General features: G+C 40.6%; 1 protein-coding gene across 1 annotated transcript in view; it reads left to right on the forward strand.

The window, feature by feature from the left end:
• Nucleotides 1-27,278, forward strand: part of SND1 (staphylococcal nuclease and tudor domain containing 1) — a 420,919-nt gene that overhangs the window by 132,794 nt on the left and 260,847 nt on the right. The window contains exon 11 of the mRNA XM_077857229.1: nt 19,331-19,420. Within this exon, the coding sequence (XP_077713355.1) occupies nt 19,331-19,420 (90 nt within the window). The remainder of the gene's footprint in view (nt 1-19,330; nt 19,421-27,278) is intronic.

The following is a 27,278-nucleotide window of genomic DNA, read 5'->3' on the forward strand; positions in this document are numbered from 1 at the left end:
TCATAGGGAATTGACCCATTTTATGTAACAATTACAGACTGATGGTCATTTATAGCTAGAAGGAACATCATTTAGATCCAGCCACCTTTTTCCCCCCTTTCCAAGAGGAGGAAATTGAAGCCCAGAGAGATTAAATAATTGTATTCAACAAACATTAATTGAACATGCACCATATGTTAGACCCAATACTAGGTGCTGGGGGCTACAGAGATGAATAAGTCTAAGTCCCTCCTGGAGATAATACATAGTTCTCAGATCATACAGTTTATAATTAGCAGGTCAGGAAGTTAGAATATTTATGAATCCTTCATATTGAAGTCTTTCTATATGGATGTGGCAGAAATTATGTCATCCTTCTGTTCATTCTCCTGCCTTTAATTTATTGCATCATTCAATAAAGATTTTCACTTATTTCTAGAATAAAATCCAGCCTTCTTTTTGGCATCAGTATTTCTTAGCTACCCCTCTTTCTTGAAAGATTAGTGTCCACTACCTATCTATGTTTATTAAACCCCCTCGAGTCTGACTGCAACTATGGCTGAAGTCGTTGCCACATCTTGTAGGCATATTTGAGTTCTTATCTTAACTTCATGTCTTCCTATCTTCTTAAAACTCTCCATCAGATTATTGTTGCCCCAATTGTCCTTAACTCTTACCTTTTTAATTTCCCTTAGAGTTTCTGCTGCTATATACTTTTTATGCCTCAAATAGGCCCTAGCTTTGCACGAGTTATAGAAATTGGTCATTCTTCTTGAGTTAGGATTCCTGAGGAGATGGCATTTTAGCTATCCGACCTTCTCAAGATTTCATTTAGGCACGTCCATCTCTGTCTTTACAGCACTTTGTACCTATTTCCCAATCCTGTAATTTTATGTTGTGCATATCCAGTTTTTCTTTGCATTTTTTCCTTAAGAACTGAGACCATTTTCTCCAGCGACTGGCACAGGATGTTTTTTTGAAAATGTAGTTGAATACAGAATGACTTGTCACTGACTGAGGCAGTCCATCCCTTTGTTTCTCTCTTCAGCTCTCTGCTGGGCTCTATGAGCTATGTTGTGCCGAGAAACAGCTCATGGTGGTTTGCTGTTAATGGTAGATTTATAGTTCTGTGAATTGTCAGTATATTAATTCAAGGAAGAAGCTTAAAACCCTTAGTTATACCCAAATCGATTGGCAAACCTCTTTAAAATTTTCATAAATTATATGTATGTGAACTTGAGCTTTTCATCTGTCTGATTAAATCTGCATTCGTAATTAGTATGAGACAAATAAGTATCTTACAGCTAAAACAAGGGTGTTTTCCAGTTCTCACTATGAAAGTGAATATCCTACATGATGATGTTACTTCCATACTTAATCATAATCTAAACACTTGTAGTTCATTGGTGCTGAGCAGCACTCTATCCTACAAAAGACAGTTTCTGCCCTTAAGGACAAAAAGTATGCTGCAATTAAAAAAAAAAAGTATGCAGATTGATTTTTTTTCTCCAGTGCCTTGTTTTGTGGCCATGATAGTTCTTTCGGGCCTGTTATCAAGCTGACCCATTTGCTGAGCTAGAGTGTTTTTCCCTTGTTTCTCCATTTCATTTGAGTTGCTGACCCTTTATCCTTTGCTGTACACTTGTCCTTGATTAAAATTAGATCAATAAAGCTAAATCAAGGTAGAAACAGGAATTTCCTCAGGAGTATAAGTGACCATATATTACAATTAAACTGTTCAGAAGGAAATATTGAGTGGGTTTTTTTTGGGGGGGGAGGGGTTGGTTTTATTTTTTATGTATAGCCTCTTCTTTTATTCTGATTAGGACTGATAACAAAACTGTATGAGTTATACCTTATTTTTTGGAAGGGAGGTGTATGGATTTTTAAGCTGGTGTTTCTAAGTTTTTTGTTTTGTTTTCCTGTAACCTCCTTGTCTTGGGTTGTGTTCAAATCTATAAGATTTATTAGGTGAACATTCTGTAGCTAAATGGCAAGATGTTCTGGCTTCTCATTAGCAGTGACCCTGGGTAGTTTTCTCACATTCAGCAACATTTGTTAGGAGTCTCCCAGCATTCTTGTCATCGAGTGGTGAGACTGAGCTGGAGTTCTAGGTGAGGAGGTCACCTTGTGCACATCTCCCCCAGGAGGGGGGGGGTTGCTTTGTAGGGAATGCTCAGGCTAACTGTGATTTCACTCTTCTTTTTGCACACCACCTCTACTCTTGTAGGACAGAATACTTAGTGGTTGAAAGAAGGAAAATGGCTCTTCTCCTTCCCGAAGCTGTTGTAGGTACACACAGGGTCTTTAAGTGCCCTGTAGTAGAATCTAGTAGCTATGGATTATGGAATCAGAGTCTAACTCTTGCCCCTGCCATTGTTTTCTTGGTGGGACTGAGGGTCTAAATTATGCTGAGCCTCATTTGCTTACTCTCTTGAATTGTTCTGAGGATTAAATAAGTATTGTTGGATTAAAAAGGTAAGATACCGTTTTAACCTGAGTAGCTTCCAATCACATATGGGATGTAAGAAGTTTACATACTGACTTGGGTAATATGTGAATATGTGAATATGTGGGAATTCTTCCCACAAGAAGAGAAAGCAAGGACATTTGGCTAGAGAGCTTAGAGAAAGTTTAGCTGATGGGGGTGGATGGCATTTGAACATGGCCTTACAGAAGTTTTTTTTTTTTAATATGTATATTTTTTATTTATTCATGAGAGACACACACACACACACACACACACACACACACAGACATTCACAGGCAGAGGGAGAAACAGGCTCCATGCAGGGAGCCCAACGTGGGACTCGAACCCAGGTCTCCAGGATCATATACCCTGGGCTGAAGATGGCGCTAAACCGTTGAGCCACCTGGGCTGCCCGCTTACAGAGTTTTTGTCATTTTAGTAAGCCAGAGTCTTTAGTGCTGAGATTGCAGTCACATTCAGGCATAGGATATAACATAAAAAAGAGGAATAGAAAATTCCATTGTGGTTATTGTTCAGGAAGGAAACTGTTTGGAATATAGTTGTTGGGATCAGAATTGGGCTAGCATGTTTGATTATATCCATAAATAGTGACCAAGTAATCTTTTTTTTGTGCTGTCAACCAGAAATCTGGATTCATATCTGAAAACTCTCATGTTAACTTGGAATTTGATTGAATGTTGATACATCTCCCAGGTTGTAGAGATCAGACTGTTACCTGGAATGAGCTCTACTTTTTTCTAGTGGTAAAACAACAACAACGACAACAAAAAACTCCTAACTTAAGATTTACCATTTTGCTTATTTTTTAAGTGTGTAAATCAGAGTGTAAGTGTGTAAATCACAGTAAATTTTTTAAGTGTGTAAATCAGAGTATATTCATATTGTTGGGCAACAGATCTCCAGAAATTTATCTTGTAGAATTGAAGGGCTATACCCATTAAACAGTGTTTTTCCCCTCCCCATCAGGTCCCTAGTAACTGGTGAGCTCCACTTTGTTTTATTGGCTGATGACATAAGAGAAGTTTCTAGAATCCATTCAGTGACCTTTTATGATAAGATATATATCAAAAGCTGGTGTTACTTTTCCATCTTGGTGTAGTAGAAAAATGACATGTTGTTGTTCTTTATGCCTGTAAGTCTGGCCATCTCAACTGGCCCTAACTTTATTTTTATTCCTCTTTATGCTATAATAACCACATTGACACATTTAAGGTTTTTACTTTTCCGTCTTTACCATGATCCCAACCTATGAAACCATGAATGTACCCTTGGTATAGTTGAGCTTTTTAAGATCACAAAATGAGGTCGTTTTACAATGTATCAGATAGAAGTTCAGGATACATTGTTCCCATTGCTTAAATTTTATGTCTTGTTGACATTAAGCACATACTGGCTTGGAAATCTCTTTATTGTGGTGCTTGTGTTACCAGTTAAATCTTTGAAGCATTTCTCTCATCACCAATTTTTTTTCTTAAGATTTTATGTATTTAGAAAGAGAGAGAGAGATCATGAGCAGGGGAAGGGGCAGAGGGAGAGAGAATCTCAAGCAGACCCTGTGCTAAGCACAGAGCTCGATCTCCTGACCCCTGAGATCATGATCTGAGCCAAAATCAAGAGTTGGACACTCAACCAACTGAGCCACCCAGGCGCCCCACTCCATCATCTATTTTAATGGTGGGAGCTTTAACTGTGCACTCTTTTTATTTTTCTTGGGTCTTTATGTACATTTTTACACTGTAGATGGCCCTGACATAGAGGTACTGGCCAGGTGCCAGTAGTCTAGAACAGGTAAGAGGCAGTGTCCTTGGAGGAAGGTGTTGGTTGTCAAGAGTGTTGAACTATCTGAATGTTTGTCTAGTTATATAGTAAGGAGTCTTTTGACCACTGTCTTAGGAGACAGAAACCATACTCGTTATTTTAACAAGTGCAACTTAATATAAGAAATTATTAATCAGGTATCGGAATACTAAAAAGGCAGAGGACCCTAAGGTTCGCATGGAGTTGTTCATTTTAAGATGCAGCTACCACTTGTAGAGGTGGGAGGACAAAGAAGAGATTGGAATATGAAGACTTAGAAATATGGAGGATGGACCCATTGGAAGGGGGATGCAGACCTCTTTTGAGCCAATATTTGTGTGTCTAAGCTTGAAGGAGAAACACCATTGAGCGGGACCCAGATCCACCAGGAGGGGCTGCCAGTCAGTTGGTTGCAGAGAAGCTGAGGAGGTGTGATGAGACGACTTCTGGGAGTGTTGGGAAAACTATAAGCTGGAATCAGTTACTGCTCCTGGAGCAAACTGCCATTGCTGAGAGGAAGAAGTGTATCTCTGGAGAAGCTGACAGGAAGAGGAAAGAGTTTGTCACTTCTTCCTGTCCATTCTCCTGCTAACATCCCCTATTGGCAGAGCCTAAACAGGGAACCAGCTGGCAAAGCAGAAACGTGCTTGGCAGTTTTCCCATCTCAGCATCAGAATTTAAAAAAGGTTAAGTTTGAAACTGAGTGACAGTACCTTTATAACTGGCACAAATACTGTGCCTAACTTACTTCATCTCGATGAGCTTCCCAGAAGCTGGTGGCTTTGGGTGGACATGCAGTACATGTTGAAACTAATTGACCTTTTCAGGGCTGTGGGGGATTGGGTGTGGAACCAGATGGGAGCCAAGAGCCTGTGGGTAATCTGTCAGTCCTTGCCACCTCAGTAGTAGTGAGGCAGATGAAAGAAAGAAACTAGTATGGACTCTGGGGCCAGTCTTTTTCGGGATCTTCTGCTCTGACATGTGTTATCTTGAGCATGTTTTTTCTCTGGGCATCTAACTTCCAGTCGAGCAAAGCTAATCACTTCAGCTTAATTGGTTGCTGTGGGAATTGGAAATAATTTTTAAAGTACCAAGCACATAGTAGGCATTCACATGGTATGGGATATTTGTTTGGCTTTTTAACAAAGTGTTGTAAAAATTGAGAATGGAGCCATCCCTTTGTGTTAGGGAGTGAAGTCAGAAGACCAGCAATAGGAACAGTAAGTGTGTGGTTGTCACAGTGGGATGGTGATGTGATTGACATAAAAATGTTGTTAAGTAGGCACAGTTAAAGTTTCGTTTATGGCTAGAAGAACCAAGGAATTTAGAGTGGCATTACGTAAGCCAGGAGCTTAAACTACATTCTCAGTGACCAAGGCACCATTCTTAGACTGACGTCACAAACAGCCACGAATGATAACCACTGTTTTAGAGCTCAGAGTAGGAGCCTCCCTACTTTGGCCCTCCTGCCCTCACCCAACTTTTGTGGGGAATCTAGTCGCTTGAATGCTTGTTCATTAGGTGCAATTGAATGGTACAGAACCTCAACCCCTTCCGGACTGAATTTATTCCAGGTTGGGTGAAAGGTTAGTTTTTCCCAGGAACAACTTTTAGCAAGTCTGGATTCAGTCTTGTCAAGGTCTCTAGAAAGAAATTGCCTTGCCAGGTGGGTGCTAGATATGAATGTCTGTGCTGTTTGTAGTTCTGGGAACTTGATTCGTCTGTTTCTCTGTGGTGGTAGTAAGTGACAAATGTCGTTTTCTGATTGATGACAGGTACACTATAGCATAAAAGAGAGTCCTCTTTGTTCTGTAGGGCTAGAATGATACCTGTCCTGAAGGTGCAGACCTCATTGTAGTGAATTAAAAACCAGACTGAGAATACTTTGAAGTTGGTGGATAAAATATGTGGCACTAGGCCTGGCAGCCTGATTTAGACCTTAGAATGATACCACTGGCAAAGCTGAAGCTCAGTGTCTAAAGGGAGACCTTAAGCTGTGCATTTACATAATTCAGTCTTGGTTTTTGAAATGCATCACAATTTATTGCACAAATTTGACTGGAAATCTGGCTCAATTGAAGGTTCCACTGGCACCAGCTAAATAATGGCGTCATATCCAGCATCATTTTCTCTTCTGTGTTGTTCCAGGAAGAAACTTTTAATAACTATTTTTTAATATGGTGAAGAAGGATGGGAATTCCCAAAGAAACATTTCTCTAACAAAAAATTATCTTCTGAATGGGCTTCCCTGATCCTGTGGTCTGTTGATAGAGAAAATTGGTTTCCTATTGTAAGAGATTTATTTTCTTTTCCTCCTTTTTCTTCCTGCTCTTCTAGAACTGTGGGAGGGCTTGTGGCACATCACCGTGCTGGATGGGTTTCATCTGGCATGTAGCCTGTACTTTAAGTAACAGGGTTGTCTCTTCTGAGGGCATTGGCTCTCCATTTTTAGCTTAGGGATGAAGGGTAAGAAATGTGGGAGAAGATTTCTACATTACTAGAAAACATGATTTGGGGCCAACTGGTTAATTATGAGCTTCCACTGAAAGGGAAAGCAGTTCCAGAAGGGAAGAGCCAGTTGTAATATACCCAGTCCCTGCTGGTTTCCAGTACCTCGCAGACCTCCAGGCCTGTTTTTGTCCTTGAAGATGCTTTCTCCCTGCTCCATTTTTTCCCCTTCCACTTTTAAACTGTTTTCTTATTTGCAGACATTTTGTTCTTCCCAATGAAGGGGTTTCCCATGTTAACATTGATTCATGTTTGCAATCAATCTTCAGAAATACTAGCTCTGTAGAAAGAGGCCCTATAGAGAGTTACTCATTTTTTATTTCTTCTCAGCCCCATTTGCTCATCTGAACCCCACATGAGGAGTGTGTCATTCAGCATCACTTTGCACCTGTTAGGATCGTTGCCTATCAGTCTCCAGAACAGAGGAAGGGCCCTGCAGTCTTCCTTCCCCTGGCCTTCTCTTTTCTTCCATCTTAGCCACCCCAAAAACATCACCCCAGTGCAGGCCTTTGTCTAGGCTTACGTTTATTTTTTTTATTTTTATTTTTAAAAGATTTATTTATTCATGAGAGACACAGACTGAGAGAGAGAGGCAGAGACAAAGGCAGAGGGAGAAGCAGGTTTCTCCCAGGGAGCCCAATGTGGGACTCAATCCTGGATGCTGGGATCACAACCTGAGCCAAAGGCAGGCACCGAACTGCTGAGCCACCCAGCTGTCCCTAGGCTTAAGTTCAATCTCAAATTTGAGTTGGGGTATGGGCACTGGTACTTCGATTTCACATTAGGAAATCTGCATTTATATTGTAGTTTACTATTATTTATTTTAATGTTGAACTGTCATACTTGATATTTTTAAAATATCGGTTCAGCTTTACTTAAATTCTGAGTGGTATTATATGTGCCCTATAAGGATTTCTGGTAGCCATTAGCTAATGATCAAGACTATTTTTTTTTCTTCAAAGATTGTAAGTAATAGAATTCATTATGTAAAACTTGGAGAGAGAACAGGAGATTGCTTTAAATTCTTAGGTCAAAAGAGAACAGACCAATTATTTGGATTTTGTACACTCGTCTTTTCTGACATTACACACTGCAGTTAAGAGTATTACTTTTGCATCACTGCTTACAGGGAGCCTAGATTTTATAGTCGATACAGTGAGATATCTAGCCTAGAATCTTTAAAAATTATTATTCAGTAATACCATTTGTGTAGTATAGCATTTTACTTGGTAATACTAGCCAGAAGATAGAAACATTAGAATAGTTCATGGTCACGTAGTGCTGTATGAGGGGTCTTCATTCAATGTATCTGTTAACAATGGTATGAACCTACAGTGATATTGTCTCTCCCCGTCATCTTTTACATTCACTTTGATATTTATGAACCAGCTCCATTTATTCTTATAATCACAAGAAGTACAGTTTGAGTTAAAAAAAAAAAAAAAAACTTTTAGATAGGACTTTATCTTTTCCTCATCTTATTTTCTCAGTGTATTGAATTTTCTAGGAATATGACACTATGCTAGGCACTTCCTGGGCAATATAAAGATCTTTTTTTTCTCTCACAGTGATCTTCCCTTGTGTGGTCTGGTTGGGAAGATAAGACCTATATGGAGTAATTAAATTACAGTAATAACAAGGCAGAAAGTGATTAGTGCTGTAACTTTGGCTTATCTCTTCTGTCTCTTTGACATTTTAACTCTTGTTAACATCCATGTTAGATGTTCTAAAACTTATCTAAGTAGCTTTGCTTCTTCATAACACTGAAAGTGTAGATTTGGTTTTCCCATGGAGTTTATATTACCTGAAATGTTCCTTGAATGTAAACTTGGGGTTTCCTTCATTGGTACTAGTAAATCTAGCCCTTTTATAATTTTTACAGAGTTTTGAAATAATTTTGCCTGCTTTTCTCTCTCTTCACCTGTATAATGCCAGGTAATTCTGTAAATTGCTGATTCTTAGGAGGAAACTGAGGCATATGAGTAGCCAGGAGCTGCTGGTGCTAGAATCATTACGTAGAGCCCAGCCTCTTATTCTATTGATCAGCAGCAAGCTGTGCACTTACTCTTGATCATTTGTTGCTATCACATGCTTGAGGAGTGTTTGATTTGAGGAGTGTTTGAGGAGTAGTGAACTTGAGCTTTTGTTTTCTTCAAGGATTAGATGCCCTTTCTGTCTCATTATCCCATCTTACTGGCAGAAACCTCACAATTCTTTTAGGAAAGGTGTGCCCCCTTGGAGCAAACTTCTATTTTCAGAGTAGTTGGTGAGTGGGGGAAAAGATTTTGCCCTCTGACTTGTTGGAAGCCATTCCTGTGCAGGGAGAAGAAGATGGGGCAGGACTCGAGAGTCTCTTTTATTTTCGGTTTTTCTTCCTGGGTCGGGGAGCAGCTTTGCTGTGGATTGCACACCTTCTTACTTGTGAGCTTTGGCATTCTTTAGCCTTGAGACCTGTGAGGGATAGTGCTGCTCTTTTATTTCACTCCTTCCTATGCCTGCAGAAGTATTTGTAGCTAAGTGAAGGGACCCCATATGGTTTGTTGCTTGGGTAATGGTTTTGGAGCTCTTCAGGCCTTTAAAGTACTTATTCTTAGGGGATCCCTGGGTGGCTCAGGGGATCCCTGGGTGGCTCAGTGGTTTAGCGCCTGCCTTCGGCCCAGGGCGTGATCCTGGAGTCCTGGGATCAAGTCCCACGTCGGGTTCCCTGCATGGAGCCTGCTTCTCCCTGTGCCTGTATCTCTGCCTCTCTCTCTCTCTCTCTCTCTCTCTCTGTCTCGCATGGATAAATAAAATCTTTAAAAAATATATTTATTCTTAAAGTCTTGACAGGATCTTGGGGAGAAAAGACCTGATATTTGGCCTTTTGCCTCCCCCGCCCAAGCCTTACTGCATCTGAGCAATAAATAGCAAGTACTCCTGAAAATGCTTATAGTTGACTTAATGTAATTGAGTAGAAGAGCAGTCTCTAGAGACATTTTTCCTCCTTTCATGATGGTCTTGAAAATGGTACTTTAATTTTGGGATGTGCAAGTTCCTGTGGAACGTAATCATATGCTGTGCAGTGCAGATGATGGGTGAGTCCCTTCAAGGACATGAGGCTGCCTGAATCTGCTCTGCTTCTTTCCTTCTCTGGGTACTGTGAAGCCCTTTTCCTGGCATGTTGCCAGAAAACATTTGTAACTGGGCCTGTTTTGGGGAATTGTCACTTCTTTTTTCTGCTGTCACTGTAGCTAATCTAGGTCTAGACCACTGTGTGTCTGAGGACAGGGGCAGACAGGAGAGAGGATATGCTTACTTTTGCTGTTCCCTGCTCACTGGCAGGTTGGTTTTCTGTCTTGATTCTCAGATTCCATATTCAGTCTTCCTGTAGTTGGACTTGGGAATATTCGAAAGTCTTATTTTGGGGTACCTGGGTGGCTCAGCAGTTGAGCGTCTGCCTTCAGCTCAGGATGTGATCCTGGAGTCCCAGGATCGAGTCCCGCGTCAGGCTCCCAGCATGGAGTCTGCTTCTCCCTCCTCCTGTGTCTCTGCCTCTCTCTCTCCCTCTCTGTGTCTATCATAAATAAATAAAAATAAATACATCTTAAAAAAAAAAAGAAAGTCTTATTTTGCCACCATTACTAAAATGTTTTAAGTTATCTTATATAGAAGTTTAAGGAGTGTATTGAGTTACCTCCAGCCACATGTGTGGAGATAACACTTGAATTCCCCAGTTATTTACTTGTTTATTTTTGATGAACCATTTGACATTAATCAAACACTTCAGTATTACTTTCTGACTCTTAAAACCTTTAACCTCCCTCTTCTCACCATTGTTTTAAGTGGGGCTAGGCACTTGATACAGCAGCATTTTTCAAGGTGTGGCCCATAGGCTTTCTTGCTCCTTATTAAAAACACAGCATTATGGAAATCACACACCAGACTTACTGAGTCACAATATCTGATATGGGCCTGGCAGTCTGCGTGTTTACAAGCTCCCTGGTGATTCTTAGGCACACCAAAATGTGACAACCACTGACAGGCAATGATTGCTTTTTGGAAATAACAAGTGTCCCACCCACCAACAGTGAGCATAAGACCCCTGAGATAGCTGGGTCCAGAATCCCAGCTCTACTATTACCTGTCACATGAACTAGGAACTTTTCTTTTACTTGCTGTAAAAGTGGAATCATAATCCTTGCCACCACGATCTGGGTAGCATTGCTGGCAGCATTCAGCCTGCTTGATAGGGTTGTTGTTTGTTGTAGGGGTGATAAGGTTGTTGGTGTAGGGGAGGAAAGTTTTCCTTCCCCCATACAGTACTTCTGTGGGTCTGAAAATTAAACTGACAAAGACAAATTAACAGGAGAAAAGCATACAGATTTATTTAATGTAAGTTTTATGTGACATGGGAGCTTTCATAAGGAAATAAAGACTAAGAAACAGACCTGGGTGGTTTTATGTTAGGTCAATGAAGAATGGACTAGTGGGTAGAAATATGATAGGAGAAAGAGTATGAGGGAAGTGTCAAGGCCTGTGGGTTTGGGTTCTTCACAGTGTTATCTTTGGAAATAAGGATTCTCTTTTTCTTTTCCAGATATAGGAAGGGCATCTCTCCCATGAGGTTTTATGATCTGTTGGAGGGGAGAAGGGTTAGGGATAAGGTCAAAATGACCTTTCTGTTTCTAGTGCCTTCTCAAACTGGCAAAAGGAGTATGAGAAAGCAGTAGAAACCTCATCCTTAATAATAGCATTTATTATTATACCTTAAATTCGGGATCCCTGGGTGGCGCAGCAGTTTGGCGCCTGCCTTTGGCCCAGGGCGCAATCCTGGAGACCCAGGATCGAATCCCACGTCGGGCTCCCGGTGCATGGAGCCTGCTTCTCCCTCTGCCTGGGTCTTTGCCTCTCTCTCTCTCTCTCTCTCTCTCTGTGACTATCATAAATTAAAAAAAAAAATTATACCTTAAATTCGTGTGTTTTTCATATGTACTATTAGGATCCTTAAACGTGGGATCAACAAGACCAAGTATGGTTGTCAGAAAAATTGAGAAATTTGAGGGTCCTATAGAAGCATTTAAACACTTTTTGGGCATAATCATGGAGTTGAAATACTAGCCCCTTCAATCTTATACCTGTGCATTTTTATAAGGCACTCCCCACCCCCGTTTAAGTTTCTATTGTTTACCATTCCCTCTTTGCCTTCTGGAAATATATATGAAATGTATCGCTTTGTGAATTTGGGACTTACCTAGACTGTGTCTCTTTAATAGATTCTGTTGGGCAGCCCCGGTGGCGCAGCGGTTTGGCGCCGCCTGCAGCCTGGGGTGTGAGGGAGACCCTGGGATCGAGTCCCATGTTGACATCCCTGCATGGAGCCTGCTTCTCCCTCTCCCTGTGTCTCTGCCTCTCTCTCTGTCTATGAATAAATAAATAAAATCTTAAAAAAAAATAGATTCTGTTTACCTTTGAGAGATACTTTGATTGGCAGAATGAAATGGAGCTAATTAGGAAATAAGCATCTTTTTTTTCTATGAAACAATATCCAGGAGAAATGTTTGGATATATGCACTTTCTGTGTATGATCCTTTAGATGGAGTGGTACAAGCTGACTTCCACTTGCCCAAGGTGGTTACAATTTTGAACCTTTCCCCAGGTACTAACTATAGCTTTCTGGTTAGCCAGCCACCTTTATTAAAAATACTCTATGTGTTAAAGACCATAAAATAAATAGTGGATATCCCTGTGGATTCTATCTCCTGGCTGCCAAGGGAATTGAAAGGTTCTTGATTGTAAATATGCCCAGGGCTTGTGGTAATGTTCCTATGTTCAGTCTATAATTCAAATGGAAATAGCAGCCTCTGTTTTTTAAAATGGCATGTGTGGCAGGGCAACTGGGACTGGTCCATTATTTACTGTTGGAAATTTTATCCATTTTAATCTGGTCACGTCTGTTCTTATTTTAGTTCAACGGCCAGTTTTAAGATCTTCATAGAGTACAATTCTGCTCGGTTACTTTAATTAATATTATTATAGTTAAAGTCTTCTATTAAAAACAAAAATCAAACTTGTTTTTGACCCTGGTTGTTTGAGAGTACATTTGCAGTTAAATTATTCCATTCTGCCTCCTGGAAGGATTCATCTGTGAACCTTTTTTTTTTTTTTTTTTAGAAGAAAAAAAAAGGAATTTCATGTATTTTTTTTATGAGGAAAAGAATGACCAGTTGTTTCATATTTTATTCCTCTGCAGTAAAATATTGTGAACAAAGGGAAAATGGTGACCAAACAGGGCTTGGGGTTTCTTATCCCTGAACATTTTTTGCTTAAAAGACATTCCAACATTATAGAATAATATAACAGGCATTCCTTTTTCAGTCTTGGTATTATACCACATGTTCTTCTCTCTCTTTCCTTTAAAGACAGAAATCCTCACAGAAAGCTGGAAGTCTCCTGAATACAGCCTCAAACCCATTTCTTTCCTCCTGCTCCTTTTCTTTTTTTTCCACTACCCATCCCACATCAGTAACCATTGTCTTTCATTTTTTTTTGCATTTTTATACTTTTGCTGCTTATATAGCTCTATGAATAATGTTTGCATGCATGTGTTTTCAGTTTCTGTGGGATTTTATTATATCATTCTACAACTTTTTCTGCTCAGTTTTTTTTTTTATTTTAATTTGTTCATTTGTTGGGTTGCTCTAATTCAGCTTAACTGCTCTGTAGTATTCTACTCTAGGGCTGTACCATAATGTTATTGTGAATGTTATTACATTTGTCTTGTGCATATGAGACTTTATGAGTCTCTACTGAGTAGAATTTCTTAATTCGAGGGATGTGTATCTTCATCTTTAACCAAATGACGATAAGTAGCAGTGTCAGGACATCACAGTAGTTGAGCCATGTTTTACTCCCCATCTGTGCTTAGTGGGCACTCCCACTTCCCCCCATTCTCACCTTAAATGCTTTTGCCAATATAGTGGATGTCCTGTAGTATCTCAATTTACATTTGCTTGATTATTGATTAAAAAATACTTTTTTCCTGGATGGCTCAGTCAGTTAAATGTCTGCCTTCGACTCAGATCATGATCCCAGGGTCCTGGGATCAAGCTCTACATGGGGCTCCCTGCTCATTGGGAAGCCTGCTCCTCCTTCTCACTTGTGTGCACACTCTCTCTTTCTTGCAAATAAAATCTTTAAAAAATTATTTTTTTCTATACCTAATGTTCATTTGGAGTTCTTTTGTACAATGTCTGTTTACGTCTTTTGCCAATTCCCCTGTTGGATTGTTTCTCTCTCTCTCTCTCTCTCTCTCTCTCTCTCTTTTTTTTTTTTTTACTGATTTGCTAGACTTCTTCCTGTCTTTGCAGAGCACATGAAAGTAATCAGAACTTCCAGTGACTCTTACACCACATCTGCCTACCTGATTGTATCTCTAAGCACATACCTGATGATGAGTTACGTACTTCTGTGTAAAGCCACTAGTGCCTTGCCTATTCAAGGATATTGCTTTGGAAGTTCTCTCCTCTCTACTACATTGGCACTTGTTTGCTCTCCACTGGACCATCACCTATCATTTCTGTCATCTACAATGGAAAACAGAAGCGCTTTCTCTTCACCCTGCTTCCTCTGCCAACTGCCACATAATCCCTCCATACTCCTTTATGACACAGCTTTCTAAAGCATTGTGTGTGCTCACTGTTTCTAGGGCTTTGCTTCCTATTCCTGGTTCCTGTCAGCCTCTGCCCCTGCTGCTCCCCTAGAATTCTCCTTGTCCAATGACCTTCACTTAGCTTAATCTACCATGCAAATGGTTAGTCCTCCTCTCCTCTGCCTTGCTGCACTTGAGACCATTGGTCATTCCTTCCTTCTCAATTCACTTTATTTTCTTGGCTTCCAGGGCCTGACACTCTGGTAGTTTCCTCCTGCTCAGCTTACTGAGTGCTCCTTCTCATTCTGCTTTGGCAGATTCCTTCTCTCATTCCTTTTTAATGTTCCAATGCTTCAAGTCTCAGTCCTCAGTCCTTTTCAAACTCCTAGCTTTAACACCACCTACATACCAGCAGCTGCCAAATGTGTACTGCCAATTTAGAGCGCTTTCCTCCCAGCTCCACCCTGGTATGCCCAGTGTGTCTACTTGGAAGGGCAGCATGTCCAGAACTGAACTTCTGGCCATCTCCTCTAATGACCCCTTCCCTTTGCCTTTCTGCAGTCATCCTTGGCTTCTCCCTTTCTTTGACACCTCTCATGCCATCTGTATGTCAGACTATTTCCCGATTCTGACCACTTCCTACCTCTTTTACTGTTACCTCCTCAATGTAATCTACCACCATTTGCTCCCTGGGTTACTGTCATAATCTCCTCCTTGGGCTCCCTTTGTTCTGCCCTTTCTTTGCCATAGTGTCTGTTATCAACACAGTGGCCAAAGTAATTTTCTCAAATATTGTCAGCTCTGTGTCTTCATTTCTTCTTTCTCTCCCCTTTTGCACGCTGTTGTAGCTACAGCGATGTCTTTGCTGCTTCTTGAACCCACCCGGCATGCTCCTAACTTGGGGTCTTTGCCTTGGTCGCTCTCTCTGCCCTTCTCCAGGTGGCTCTATCCAATGCCTTCTTTAAGTCTTTGTTAAAATGTAATCTGCTCTGTAAGGGCCCCATCCTGATCACATGACAACTGTGGCCCAGCACTCCAACTGCCTCTCATCCTGCTCTGCTTCTTCTGTAATCTGTTTCAATTATCAGCTACTAAGTGTTGGTGCTTTTGCCTATCCCTTTGTTCATGAAATCTTTTCAGTAAAGAACTGCTTTAGTTTCTCTCTCTTTTTTTGCCCATGGTTTGTGTTTCAGCCTTGTTTAAGAAATCCTGCAGTATCCCTAGGGCATTAGATTTTTTTACTTTAATTTTTTGGCTCCAGGAAGAGCTAGATAAAATTTGGCCTGCGGTTGAGACCCAAAACTAGAGGTTGAATATAAAGCCTTGATTGGAGGTCTCTTCCATTCCCTTTAAGTGAGCATTGAACGGCAGCTGCTTTTTGGCAACTAGCCAAATACAACTCCTATAAAATTTCCAGGTGGGTCTTTAGATGCTGAGATATGGGTGTTGGGCCTCCCTCTCTAAACCAGTGAGAGGTACAGATAATTGAAGTTATCTCTAATGTGTGAGTCATTGCAGGGCCTACATACAACGTCGTTTCTCAGGATGAACAGTGATTACAGCACATATTGGTGTTGTATCATCTGCCCACCAGATAAAGCAAGGATTCTCTTCTATTTTTATTTTTTTAAAATATTTCTGTGTAAATTAGAATCTAAACTAGACAGTCCTTTTTAGCAGGCAAGATTCTGCTAAAGTCCTGTTTTCTCAGAATACATTCCATAGCTCAATTGCCTCCTAGAGATTTCAAAGGCTTTTATGTACCTGGTAATTTGGAGGAATTGCTTTTATTTTGTGGTTTCCTAGGGACTTCTAATATCTCTCTTGTAAGATGTTTGCAGATGTCAATAGCTACCAGTTCTGAAGGGTTAGAGTAACAAGATCATTCTGTTTTCACTTGTGATACCTTGTTTTCTGCTTGTGCTATTAGTTCTTTCCTAGCTTCATGAGAGACATATAATCAGACTCTGAAGTTAGCCAGTTTTTTATTGGGATGTTTGTTAGTGTACTATCTATTTTCTTTCATTCTTCTGAGAACATTTTGGCCTGGGCAAGTTCTGCTGAGTGTCTTTCTTGTTCACATAGGCATTTTCCTCATTTAGGTGTATCTCATCTCATGATCTTCATTTGAATACTTGTTAAAACTGTATTTCTTAGCTTTTGTTCATTGTTTCACAGTCCAGTCAAGTCATACTGCCTTGTGATCTCTGTTGTGTTTCAGAATAAGAAAGGTAAGGTTCACACATTCAGGTTCTGTGACAAATCATGAGGCTGTGCAAAGTAAATGTCAGTATTTTGTTCACTTCATTATATTGTTCACTTAGGCTTGTGTAATTACAGCTACTTTCTGTAAATAGAGTGCCTTCCATTGCATGGTGAATATGAATACATTGGCCCTTCTTTATTCCCGAGGGCTGATTCTGATAATCATTGATTTTGTCTTTATTAAAAATCTTAAATTAAAAAAAAAAGGGGGGGGGATCCCTGGGTGGCGCAGCGGTTTGGCGCCTGCCTTTGGCCCAGGGCGTGATCCTGGAGACCCGGGATCGAATCCCACGTCGGGCTCCTGGTACATGGGGCCTGCTTCTCCCTCTGCCTATGTCTCTGCCTCTCTCTCTCTCTGTGTGTGACTATCATAAATAAAAATTAAAAAAAAAAAAATCTTATTCATAAGTGACACCTAGAATCTTCTGTCTGGTAAGCATTATTATTGTATCATTGAGTGTCATCATAAACTCTGTTTTATGGCTTATATATTATACTTAACTCTCCAGTAGTGACTTACTATTTTGATTTGGCTGCTTGGATGTTTATAAAATATCCATAATCCTGTACGTTTGCCATTGTGTTACCCAGAACTCCCTCTATCCCAGCAACTCTCATGTATCCTGTTTTCCTCCCCACCACCACTGCAAAAAATTAACTTCATGTTGAGGGCCATCCCTTATGAGAAAGTGATTGTGACACCCCAGGACTTAGATTCAAGTGTGGCCATCCACATTGTTCCCATTGCAAGCACATGGAGTCCTACACATCTGAGAAGGCATAGGAACTTGCCTTCATTTCTGAACATGCTTTTTTAACCCCCAAGAAGAGCACTGGGTGCTGAAATGCTGCCTCACCTTGTTACAGTTGTTTTAACCAGAGGAGCTAGAAGGCAGTTGGATGATGAATGTGAAGGTCAGACTCTATTTTGTGCGTTCTCCTAGATATTTTCTTGGTGGTGTCAGTGAACTGAAATGTTTAAATGATGTGTGTGGGCACCAAGTCTTGGTTAGGGTCTAGGAGGAAAAACTTATCCTTGACCTCAATATTGTCATTAGCATTAGTTTAAATATGGGGTATTAAAATGACAAAGTTTCTTAATAAGGAGTAGTTGACTACTTAAGAAAATAATTTGAACACTTGAGTATGGAGTGGGTTATAAAGAGATCTTGTTTTCTCAGGGGCTTAATAGATGGCAAAGGTGAGGCCAGGTGGGCTAAGTGTACAGGATGGGTAAGTAACAATACACCTCTGGATTAGAGGTTAGTCCTTGATTTTTTCCTTTATTTGTGAATTTTCTCCCCAGTATGATCTGGGTCCTGGGGATTCTGAAACCTGTACATGTAGTCCTATTGTTCTAGCATATTTGATTTTTGTATATATGTCATTGTGGATATTTCTTTTGTAGTTAGTTCATCCAACTATTATTTGATTTGAGCATGTACTATGAGTGGAGGCACTCTACTTGGTTCCAGGGTTACAGAATGATGGAAGTGGAGAGCATCTCTCTTCTTGTGGAACTTAGGGGCTTAGCTGGAGAGAGACAGTAATCAGACCAAGCAATCTAGCTAACATCTCCCTATTTCGTGTAATGGCCTCCAGTCTTCTACATTCCCCATCAAAAGGCCAACTTATCTTGACTTCCAATGCGTGTAATCATGAGTTAGAATATTGGATTCTTCTTTTATCCCCTCTATCCATTCTGTTCATTCATTTCTTGAAATGCTTCTCATATCTCTTTAGTTTCCTACCCATTCCGTCTTTGTCAAGTTCCTCTAGAACCTTCTCCCATATTCTCAAATTTACATTGCTTAGAGTAGTAACCTCTTCAGGAAGAAGGCTGGGATTTGTGACATAATCAAAGAATTGTGTTTGTGTTGATATTCATGTATGTGCATGTTGTGTTGAAATACTATTTATTCCTGCCTCTTTTATTTTGTTGTTTTCTCAACTCTAATTTTCTTCCTAGTTTTTTCTTATCCTGTAAACTCACATTAAGTCAATGAAACCATGTCACCTTGTCAGTGAAACATTTTCTGACTTCTTTCTTTCCACTTCCCTGAACTCTGATAGCACTTAGTCCCTAGTCTATATCACACAATTTAGCACTTACTCAAAATTGTTTTGTGTTGCCATTTTGTATCTGTTGCCATGTCATAGCTTTTCGTGTATTACTCTGTTAGTAATACAAGAATTTTGAATCCAGGATTATAACATATATTTACAGAGAGCTTTATGTGGGGCTAAGAGTTGGTAGGTGCTTAATAACGGCTTACAGAATAATAGAACTAGATTCATAGGGTACCTATAAATATTTGAAGGGCCCTAATACTTAGCTGGTTCTATACTACAGTTTATGTAGGTATTTTCCTTGTTGATGAACATTTGGTTGTTTCCAGTTTGGGTAATTACAAACATTCCATTCCTTATTTTCAAGTCTGTCATGTGAAAAAGATAATCCTATTCCTGTAAAGCATTTTATTCAAATATCTATTAATCATTTACTGTGTACCTGGCACTTAGCATTTGTGATACTGGGAAGTAGCATATTTCAGATGTATTCCAGTATCTCTTGTTTTATTGGCTGTATTCATTTGTGGGTTTTTTTTTTTTTTTTTATGTTTGTTTTTCATTTCTGATAGGACATTTTGTTTTTCTTTTAGGATAAGAACAAGAAACTACGTCCCCTATATGACATTCCCTACATGTTTGAAGCCCGGGAATTTCTTCGAAAGAAGCTTATTGGGAAAAAGGTAAATGATGACGGAAACTGATTTGCAAATGGTTGGGAATCATTTTAAGCTGAGCCTTTGTGATGGAATCCCAGAGACCAACAGATGACACCCCTCCGCCAAGTCCAGCAGAATTACTTTGGTAGGAGGAGGGGTGTGCCTGTGTATCAGGAAGTGGCATCCTGTGGGAGAGATTTAAAATTGAGGCCCTGACCACAGTGTGATTGCCAAAGCTCTCACAGCATGTTCTTTCCAGGGTCCAGGCTCAATTCCAGTTTCAATAATTGCATATTGCCCTGAGCTTCATTTACTTGGCTCTCTTGTTCTCTTCAGCCACCTCCATTAAAAGTCGGTGCTGGGGGGTATGCTATTGAAGGAAGGCTGCTGGTTTTCTCTGCCTCCCTTACTTCTGAGTAATAGATTGGCTGTTGAGAAGAGAGGCTCTCCTGGAATGGGAATGCTTATTGAAATGCAATGTGGTGCATATGCCACCCCCACTTCTTCAGCTTGTCCTACTTCCTATAGCTTCTACTGCAGGGGCTAGGGCAGCCTTGCTGGAGGAGGATTGCGTGGTTTCCCAGTGTTGCCCATGGAGCCTCTGGTGTTGTGTGGTGCAGTGACGTTCTGGTCTTGTGCAATGACTCAGAGGCCCTAAGAGTGCATTTCCTTTTGTTCTTAGGGCATGCATTCTATGACCAGCTGCAGAACTTGCCATTTTGAGGGGCTGAGAATGAGCCTCTCAGCATTCCCTATTTTCCCTGACATCCCCTACACCCCTAAATACCCTGGTAAGGTCTGTATCTTTGATTGAGTGACAGTTGATGTTGATCTGTTCAAGGGGGGACTGATTTGTCTTTTCTGTACTTTGCTTCAGGGAGGATTCTTCTGTGAAAATACCATGTTTTGGGTTGATTTTTCTCCTGTCTCTATAAAGATAAGGCCATTCAGCTATATACCTGGCCTTAGTACATTAATGCCACATTAGCATTCTTTACCTAAATGCAAATTTTTACTGATATGACAGGTTTGATAAGGCTCTGGCTTTTGAACTAATGCCAAAGTAGTCTATCATAAACATAACCAGTTTTATTATATACCATAGTCACTAGAAATATAAATTGTAGTAAAGAGATTTTAAAGTTGGCATGGGATGAAATTGCTAATTTGAAGTGGAGAAACTAAACTGGATTCCCTAAAAATGAGTGTTAAATCTCTTCAGGTTCCTTCAGAGAATAGGCTCATTTGTCATTGTATAAAACTTGACAGAATGCTGTATTCATTCATGAAGTGTAGTGCAAATGATGGCTTTAAGCCTCTTTCACTTTCTAGATCTCCTGTTATCTGATCTAATGTTGACATCTCTATTTCACCAGGTTTATATCCTATCACTCATTTGCTGGCTCATAAACAATAGCATAAAAACAAACAAGAATTCCCTCAAACGTGTGGTTTTCTATGGGAATCCATCCAGAATCACCTTGAGGGCAAGGGAGGGAGCAGCACTTATTTGACTCCTGTGCCGCTGTTTGCAAGCAGTGTGTTATGGCATCCACTTGGCTTCCTTCAATGTTGCCCTCACCTGATTCTATTTCATCCCTGGGAATGTAGAACACAGCATATTGAAGCCGCTGCTGAGTGGTCCCAGAGGGGTAGCCCAGGGTTCTGCTCAAACCCGATGTGGCAGCACTTTGTAAAGACACCTGTCTCAGGATAGAAAGACTGACCTCAAGTGTCAGATGTGGTGGTAATTCTTAAGCGATTAAGGTTCCTTCTTGATGGGAGAAGCCTTGTTTACTGGTTCTTCTGCCTAAGAATTGATTGGATTCAGTTTGTGCTGAGCCCAAGTTTTGTCCCCCATGGTGACATTGTATAAATGATGAATACTGGGGATCCCTGGGTGGTGCAGCGGTTTGGCTCCTGCCTTTGGCCCAGGGTGCGATCCTGGAGACCTGGGATCGAATCCCACATCAGACTCCCGGTGCATGGAGCCTGCTTCTCCCTCTGCCTGTGTCTCTGCCTCTCTCTCTCTCTGTGACTATCATAAATAAATAAAAATTAAAAAAAATTTAAAAAAAAATAAATGATGAATACTGTATCCCTGTATGGGGAGTAGGATGCTGCTCAGCTCTGCTGGGCTGGAACATTCCTGATCAGACTGCGTTTCATGACTCACCACCTGAAACCACTTGCCTGTCTTCTGGGCCTGTCAGTTGCGACAGTGAACACCCATGTTTTCTTTCGAGTCTGGGAGCAGGCAGGGCGGTTGCTGCCTTGGGGGTGGCTAGCACATCATTGCACATTTCTGCCAATTCCCTTCAGACCTCTGCAGCTGTTCAGCATGGCACATGGTGATTAAGAGGCACCGAGAGGGAGCATGTGTGCCTATGTGCCTCTGCATGAAAGCTGATTAGGGCAGCCTGTCACAGCTTAAGCAAGATAATGGAGGTAAAATCATCTTCTGCCCAGACTATTATTTGACCATCCCAGAGAGTATGAAACGACAGTTTTGAGGAGTTTCTAGAATGTAGAGAAATAGATTGAAAGTAAACTGCTAAGATGCTTTGTTATATTCAGTGGTTTCCATTTCAGTTATGGAAATTCACTTTGATTCACTCCCAAGATTTAATTCTGGCTAAGTGCTTTAATTAAAGTAACCACACACCTCTCTGAGCCTTGGTTTCATCACTTGTCAACTGGGAATATTATTTGCCTTCCCTCTCTCATGAAATTGTTAATAAGAATCTAGGATGATACTAACCTTTCATGTTTTTCCAGATGCCAGTCAGGTAAGATGTGTTGTTTTGTTTAATGCTGCTTTTCTATAGAATCTACTACAGTCTTATTTTTTCTCAGTTCACCCCCCAATTTTTTTTTAACTGGCTCTGAGGTCAAGAGATGTGAATCAGTGTGCAACTAATTTGACTGACACCATCCCATTGCACAAATTTTAGTGGGACCTGGTTAGATGTGGTATCACATTTCCAGCTTCCACAAAATGAGTGGCTCCTTGTGCAGTTTGCATATGTGTACAAGTGTGTATGTGTTGTGTACAGTGTGTGTTTGTGTGTTCTCTGGTTTGAGGGAGACGTAGAAGGTTATGTGTGTATCTGGAAGTGTTTCAGAAGCTGTTGGAATTGCCATAACTGCCTGATAGAATTCTCTTCCCGTCCTCTGTTTACCATCTGCCATCTGTGCTTTCACTAAAATCTTGACTAAGGAATATACATGGTGAAGAACTGTCTTGCTAATTTCTTCTGGGGTTCTTTCTTCATGGCCCTAACATAATAGAATGTTATAAGAAATAGAATCCATGGTAACTTCCTTATGTCTATCAGTTTTGTGGCATGACATCCTAGGTGTGTATAAGACGATGAGATTGATGTCCTAAAATAACCAGGGCGACAGTCCTCTTGTAGTAACAGGAGCAGTGTCTTTCTGTGTATAGATATTTTATTTTTCTTAATGTTTAGAGAAGGTCAGCACTTTGACAGAAAGAGTTTGTGTGCCTAAATCATTTTTTTTCTCAGTGGCGGAAAGTAATCCTAACAACTGGGACTTTTTCCCAACTGTCTCAATCTCTAAAGTGGAATGGTGCTCAGCGGTTTAGCGCCGCCTTCAGTCCAGGGCCTGATCCTGCAGACCCAAGATTGAGTCCCACATCAGGCTCCCTGCCTGGAGCCTGCTTCTCCCTCTGCCTCTCTCTCTCTCTCTCTCTCTCTCTCTCTCTCATGAATAAATAAATAAAATCTTAAAAATAATAAAGTAGAATCTCAAAAATATTTTAAATCCATGTAATGCAACATTTACAAATGACTTATGAATCACTACAACTCCTGCCCCTTAATCGTACAATTTCTATCTCCATGGGAACTGTTGTGTTTGGACTTGTAACTTGCTTGGACAGTTGAGGGGTGAAAAATGGATGAGTGGGAGAGATGGAACTGCAAGGAGTGAAAGTGCAGAGAAGCTTCAGCCCTGGCATTATTAGCTTGGTCCAGACTTCTCCTATCTTCATAATCTTCTGCCCAAAAATGTCTGTGCTCCCTAAGTGTTTTTGGCAGTATTTGTTGAATAAGCAGATTTTGGAGATGACTCGTTTGTAAACTAACGGCCAACTTTGGTTTCCATGCCATCAAAATTTGTTCTGTGAACTAGGCTGACTCTTTTTTAGGCACTTAAAATTGAGCATTTTTTCTTGATAAATGCAGACATATGGGGGAGTTATTGAGCTATAAATAATACTAGCAGTTATTTCAAATTCATATTGCATTAGGTGGTTCTGCTCCTTTGGAAACTTCTTTCCTGAAGTTTGTACTTTTGAGGCATGGAGCTCTTTGGGATAGATGGAAATGATCTTTGTGTGCACCAAGATTAAGTCCATCATGTTCAAATCCAAACTCCTGATACTCTATCAGAAAATCTGGACTCCTCCAGTGTTCTGGAAGTCCCATTTTTCTGTTGCCGTCAGAGACCTCTTTGACACTCCCTCTTCCTTTACCCCCTATTCTAGTCCCTCACCAACTCCTGCTCTGTAGATGTGTGTGTTTCCTTTTCCTTCCATTGTACTGCTGCTGCCTTATCTTAGATCCCCTCTTACCTAGACTCCTGGAACCTGCAGCCATTCTTTTTTTCCCCACCTTAGTCCATTCTCCACCCACAGCTAAAAGGGAACTTCACCAATGACAGTCACATCATGCTCTTCCATTGCCTGACTTTTGACTTCTCTTTGCTTCTTGTGGCCTACAAGGTCCAGTATAATCTAGTTCCAACCTGCTTCTCAGAAAGAAGCCCTTACCCCTTCTCTCGTCCACTTACTAGCCACCTTTCTTGCTTCCCTTAGGTTTCTGAAATGCATTCTGTTCCCACCTCAGGGCTTTTGCATTTGCAGTTTCTTCTGTTTGGGATACCCTTTGTCCTCCTTTCCCCTTATTTATCTTAACAGTCATCTTTCAGATTCAATTTAAAAGTGACTTCCTGGGAGAAGTTGTCCCAGAACAACCCCCCCCCCCCCCAGTAATTTGTACAAAACTTTTCACATCTTTTATTTTTTTTAAGATTTTATTTTATTTATTCATAGACACAGAGAGAGAGAGGCAGAGACACAGGCAGAGGGAGAAGCAGGCACCATAGAGAGAGCCTGACATGGGACTCGATCCCGGTCTCCAGGATCACGCCCTGGGCTGCAGGCGGCGCTAAACCGCTGCACTACCGGGGCTGCCCAGTTTTTCACATCTTAATATATTTGAGAGATTCTGTGTTAATCCCCCTCTCTCTCTCTCATTAGATTCATTATATTAGGCCAACTGGGGCCCACGTCTGTTTTGCTCACCACCCCAGGGCTCAGGACATATAGTTTAGGATACACAGTAGGTGCTCAATAAATTTCTTCTAAATTAATTAGCTCTGGGGAAAATGGGAGCACTGGGATGAAGGCTGTGTGGATCCAGATAAAGATCTATTAAAGGAGCTAGAAATAGGCTCTACCTGATTTGCCTATAGTTAGCCAGATATGGAAGAAGCAGCATGAGGTTGTCTCAAGTCAATCTGGAAATGGCTGATAGTATGTAAATGATCTTCCCTCTCTTCTGGGTTAATGTGCTTTAAGAACTGGTTGGTGACCCAACTACTGTTAATAGCCTTGTTTTCTTGGGATGCCAGCTATAGAAGATGTTGTTCATTTGCGATTTGGTGAACACCTCTGTATGATTTTCATGCCATTCAAATTTGTACTGTGAACTAGACAGGCTATTAAGACATTTTACATAATGCTCATTTGAGCTTAACAGGGTCAGGGCTGTCATTTATTGAGTTGTCTCTCCGTGGTAAGCACTGAATATTTTCACTTCTATTTCATTTTACTTAATTTTCACCTCCATCCCAAGATATATGTATCATTCCTATTTTTATAGGTAAAGAAACTGAAGCTTATAGAAATTGTTTTATCCAGGTGTCTATAATTGCTATGCTAAATTGAAGGCCATCTAGAAAGGCCCACCCATGTTGTGTTTATTGAATAATATAGATAGCCAGGGTCACGCTCCTTTTTGGGATCATGTCATTTCTTCTATATAACACATACCTTATGTGCTATAAGAAGTTGATTCTCGGGACACCTGGGTGGCTCAGCGGTTGAGCATCTGCCTTTGGTCCAGGGCGTGATCCCAGGATGCTGGATTGCCCACATCGGCCTCCTTGTGGGGAGCCTGCTTCTCCCTCTGCCTGTGTCTCTGCCTCTCTCTGTGTGTCTCTCATGAATAAATAAATAAAATCCTTAAAAAAAAAAAAAAGTTGATTCTCCTTAACTGTATTGTCTTGATTTACAGATATCAGCAGGTGGTGAGAGCACCATATATCAGCCCTCAGAATGCCTTCAGCCCTCTAGACATGATCTCATTAGTCTTTGAGATGTCCCTGTGAAGTGATGTTTCATCAAATTGTTCTTCGGAGAAACCTGTGTCAGATTACATGGTCTTCTGCTAGTTACACCGACAGTGTGAGGTCATGGGTAACTTTGCTAAGCCAATGTTGAAGCTTGATTTCCTTTTCTCTTTGATCTCTTGGCATAGGTGTGGCTTGGGAGCATCTGGGAAAAAAGAAAAGTCACATTGCTTTTTTATGTTGGCCCAGAGCCAGGGAGAGGTTGAGGAGCATTCTCAGTACTCATTTCCCCTTGCAAAGACAGATCTCTGAAGGTACCTGGAATGGCATTCCTTAGCAGAAGTGGTTTTTCACTCAGCTTATGAAAGCCTTTGAGGGGCCAGGAGCTCTCTTGAGGAGGAACTCCTTCACTCCTTGCTGGCTATTTAGCAGGGCTGTCCTTTTCCTTAAAAACACTTCTAAGTTCTGTCTTTCGTATTGTATTACTTAATCAGTTGCATTAAGTGCAAAGCTGGCAATCTGGGGATTTTTGTTCTTAATACCTCTGATGTATTTTAGTTTGGTTTTTATAAACATTTCCTTTGTCATCTCCACATTTTCTACTTGATATTAATTTGATTCCCTCACGCTATGGAAAAGTTCTTTACATTAATGATCAAAACAGGCCCTAAGGTTGTGAATGCATTGTGATTTAAATTGACAGGTTTATACAGGATTGCTTGTCCTTGCCTTCTCTGTGCCAGCTGTTACCATCAGTGAAGTTGTACATTTTTTGAATAAATGACTATAGATATTTACCAAATCAAGAGATGTTTCGAATGGCTCATAATTTCTGACCATGCCTTTTTTTCTAGTAAGACTTCACGCACTTAGACATGAAGGCAGCATGTCAGTATGCACTGAAGACCAGGAGTCATCTAGATGCCCTTTATCTTGTGGGTTTGGGGAATGATCCTTGACCCCTTCATTCCCTCATCTGGTGAAGGTAATTAGCAAAACTATAGAGTTGTCTGTTTCTGGAAATTTAGCTGTTCTGGGCAAGGTAGCTTTCTGCCTCCTGCCACCTAAATGCTCTTTTTGATAATGAGCTCTTGAATGTTTTATCTGCAGATTGTGAAAAGTATTTCTGCGCCTTAGGGGCCTTCAGGGTTTTGAGCTGAGCACATTGCTCCTTGGTGAAGTGTAATATTTGTATGATGTATATTGTAATATCCTTTTCAGAAAGCATCTCTAAGTTAAATGAAGAAACTAAAACCGTCAACTGCATTCCTGGAAATTTCTGCATGCTCACCTGTGGGAAATGATTCACTAGCTACAAGAATCCTCGAGATTTTCATATCTCTGGGTAATATTCATATATTACATTGCTTATTATTAAAGACTTTCTTCCCTGGACTCCCGAGTTGCTCGAGGTTTTCTGGTGATAGTTCTTAGGTTTAGAACATGATTTGTAGTCAGGCTCTCCTCAGCCACCCTCTCCTGATCTTTCCAGCTAGGTTTC

This window comes from Canis aureus, chromosome 18 (assembly GCF_053574225.1).
Source record: "Canis aureus isolate CA01 chromosome 18, VMU_Caureus_v.1.0, whole genome shotgun sequence".
NCBI lineage: Eukaryota > Metazoa > Chordata > Mammalia > Carnivora > Canidae > Canis > Canis aureus.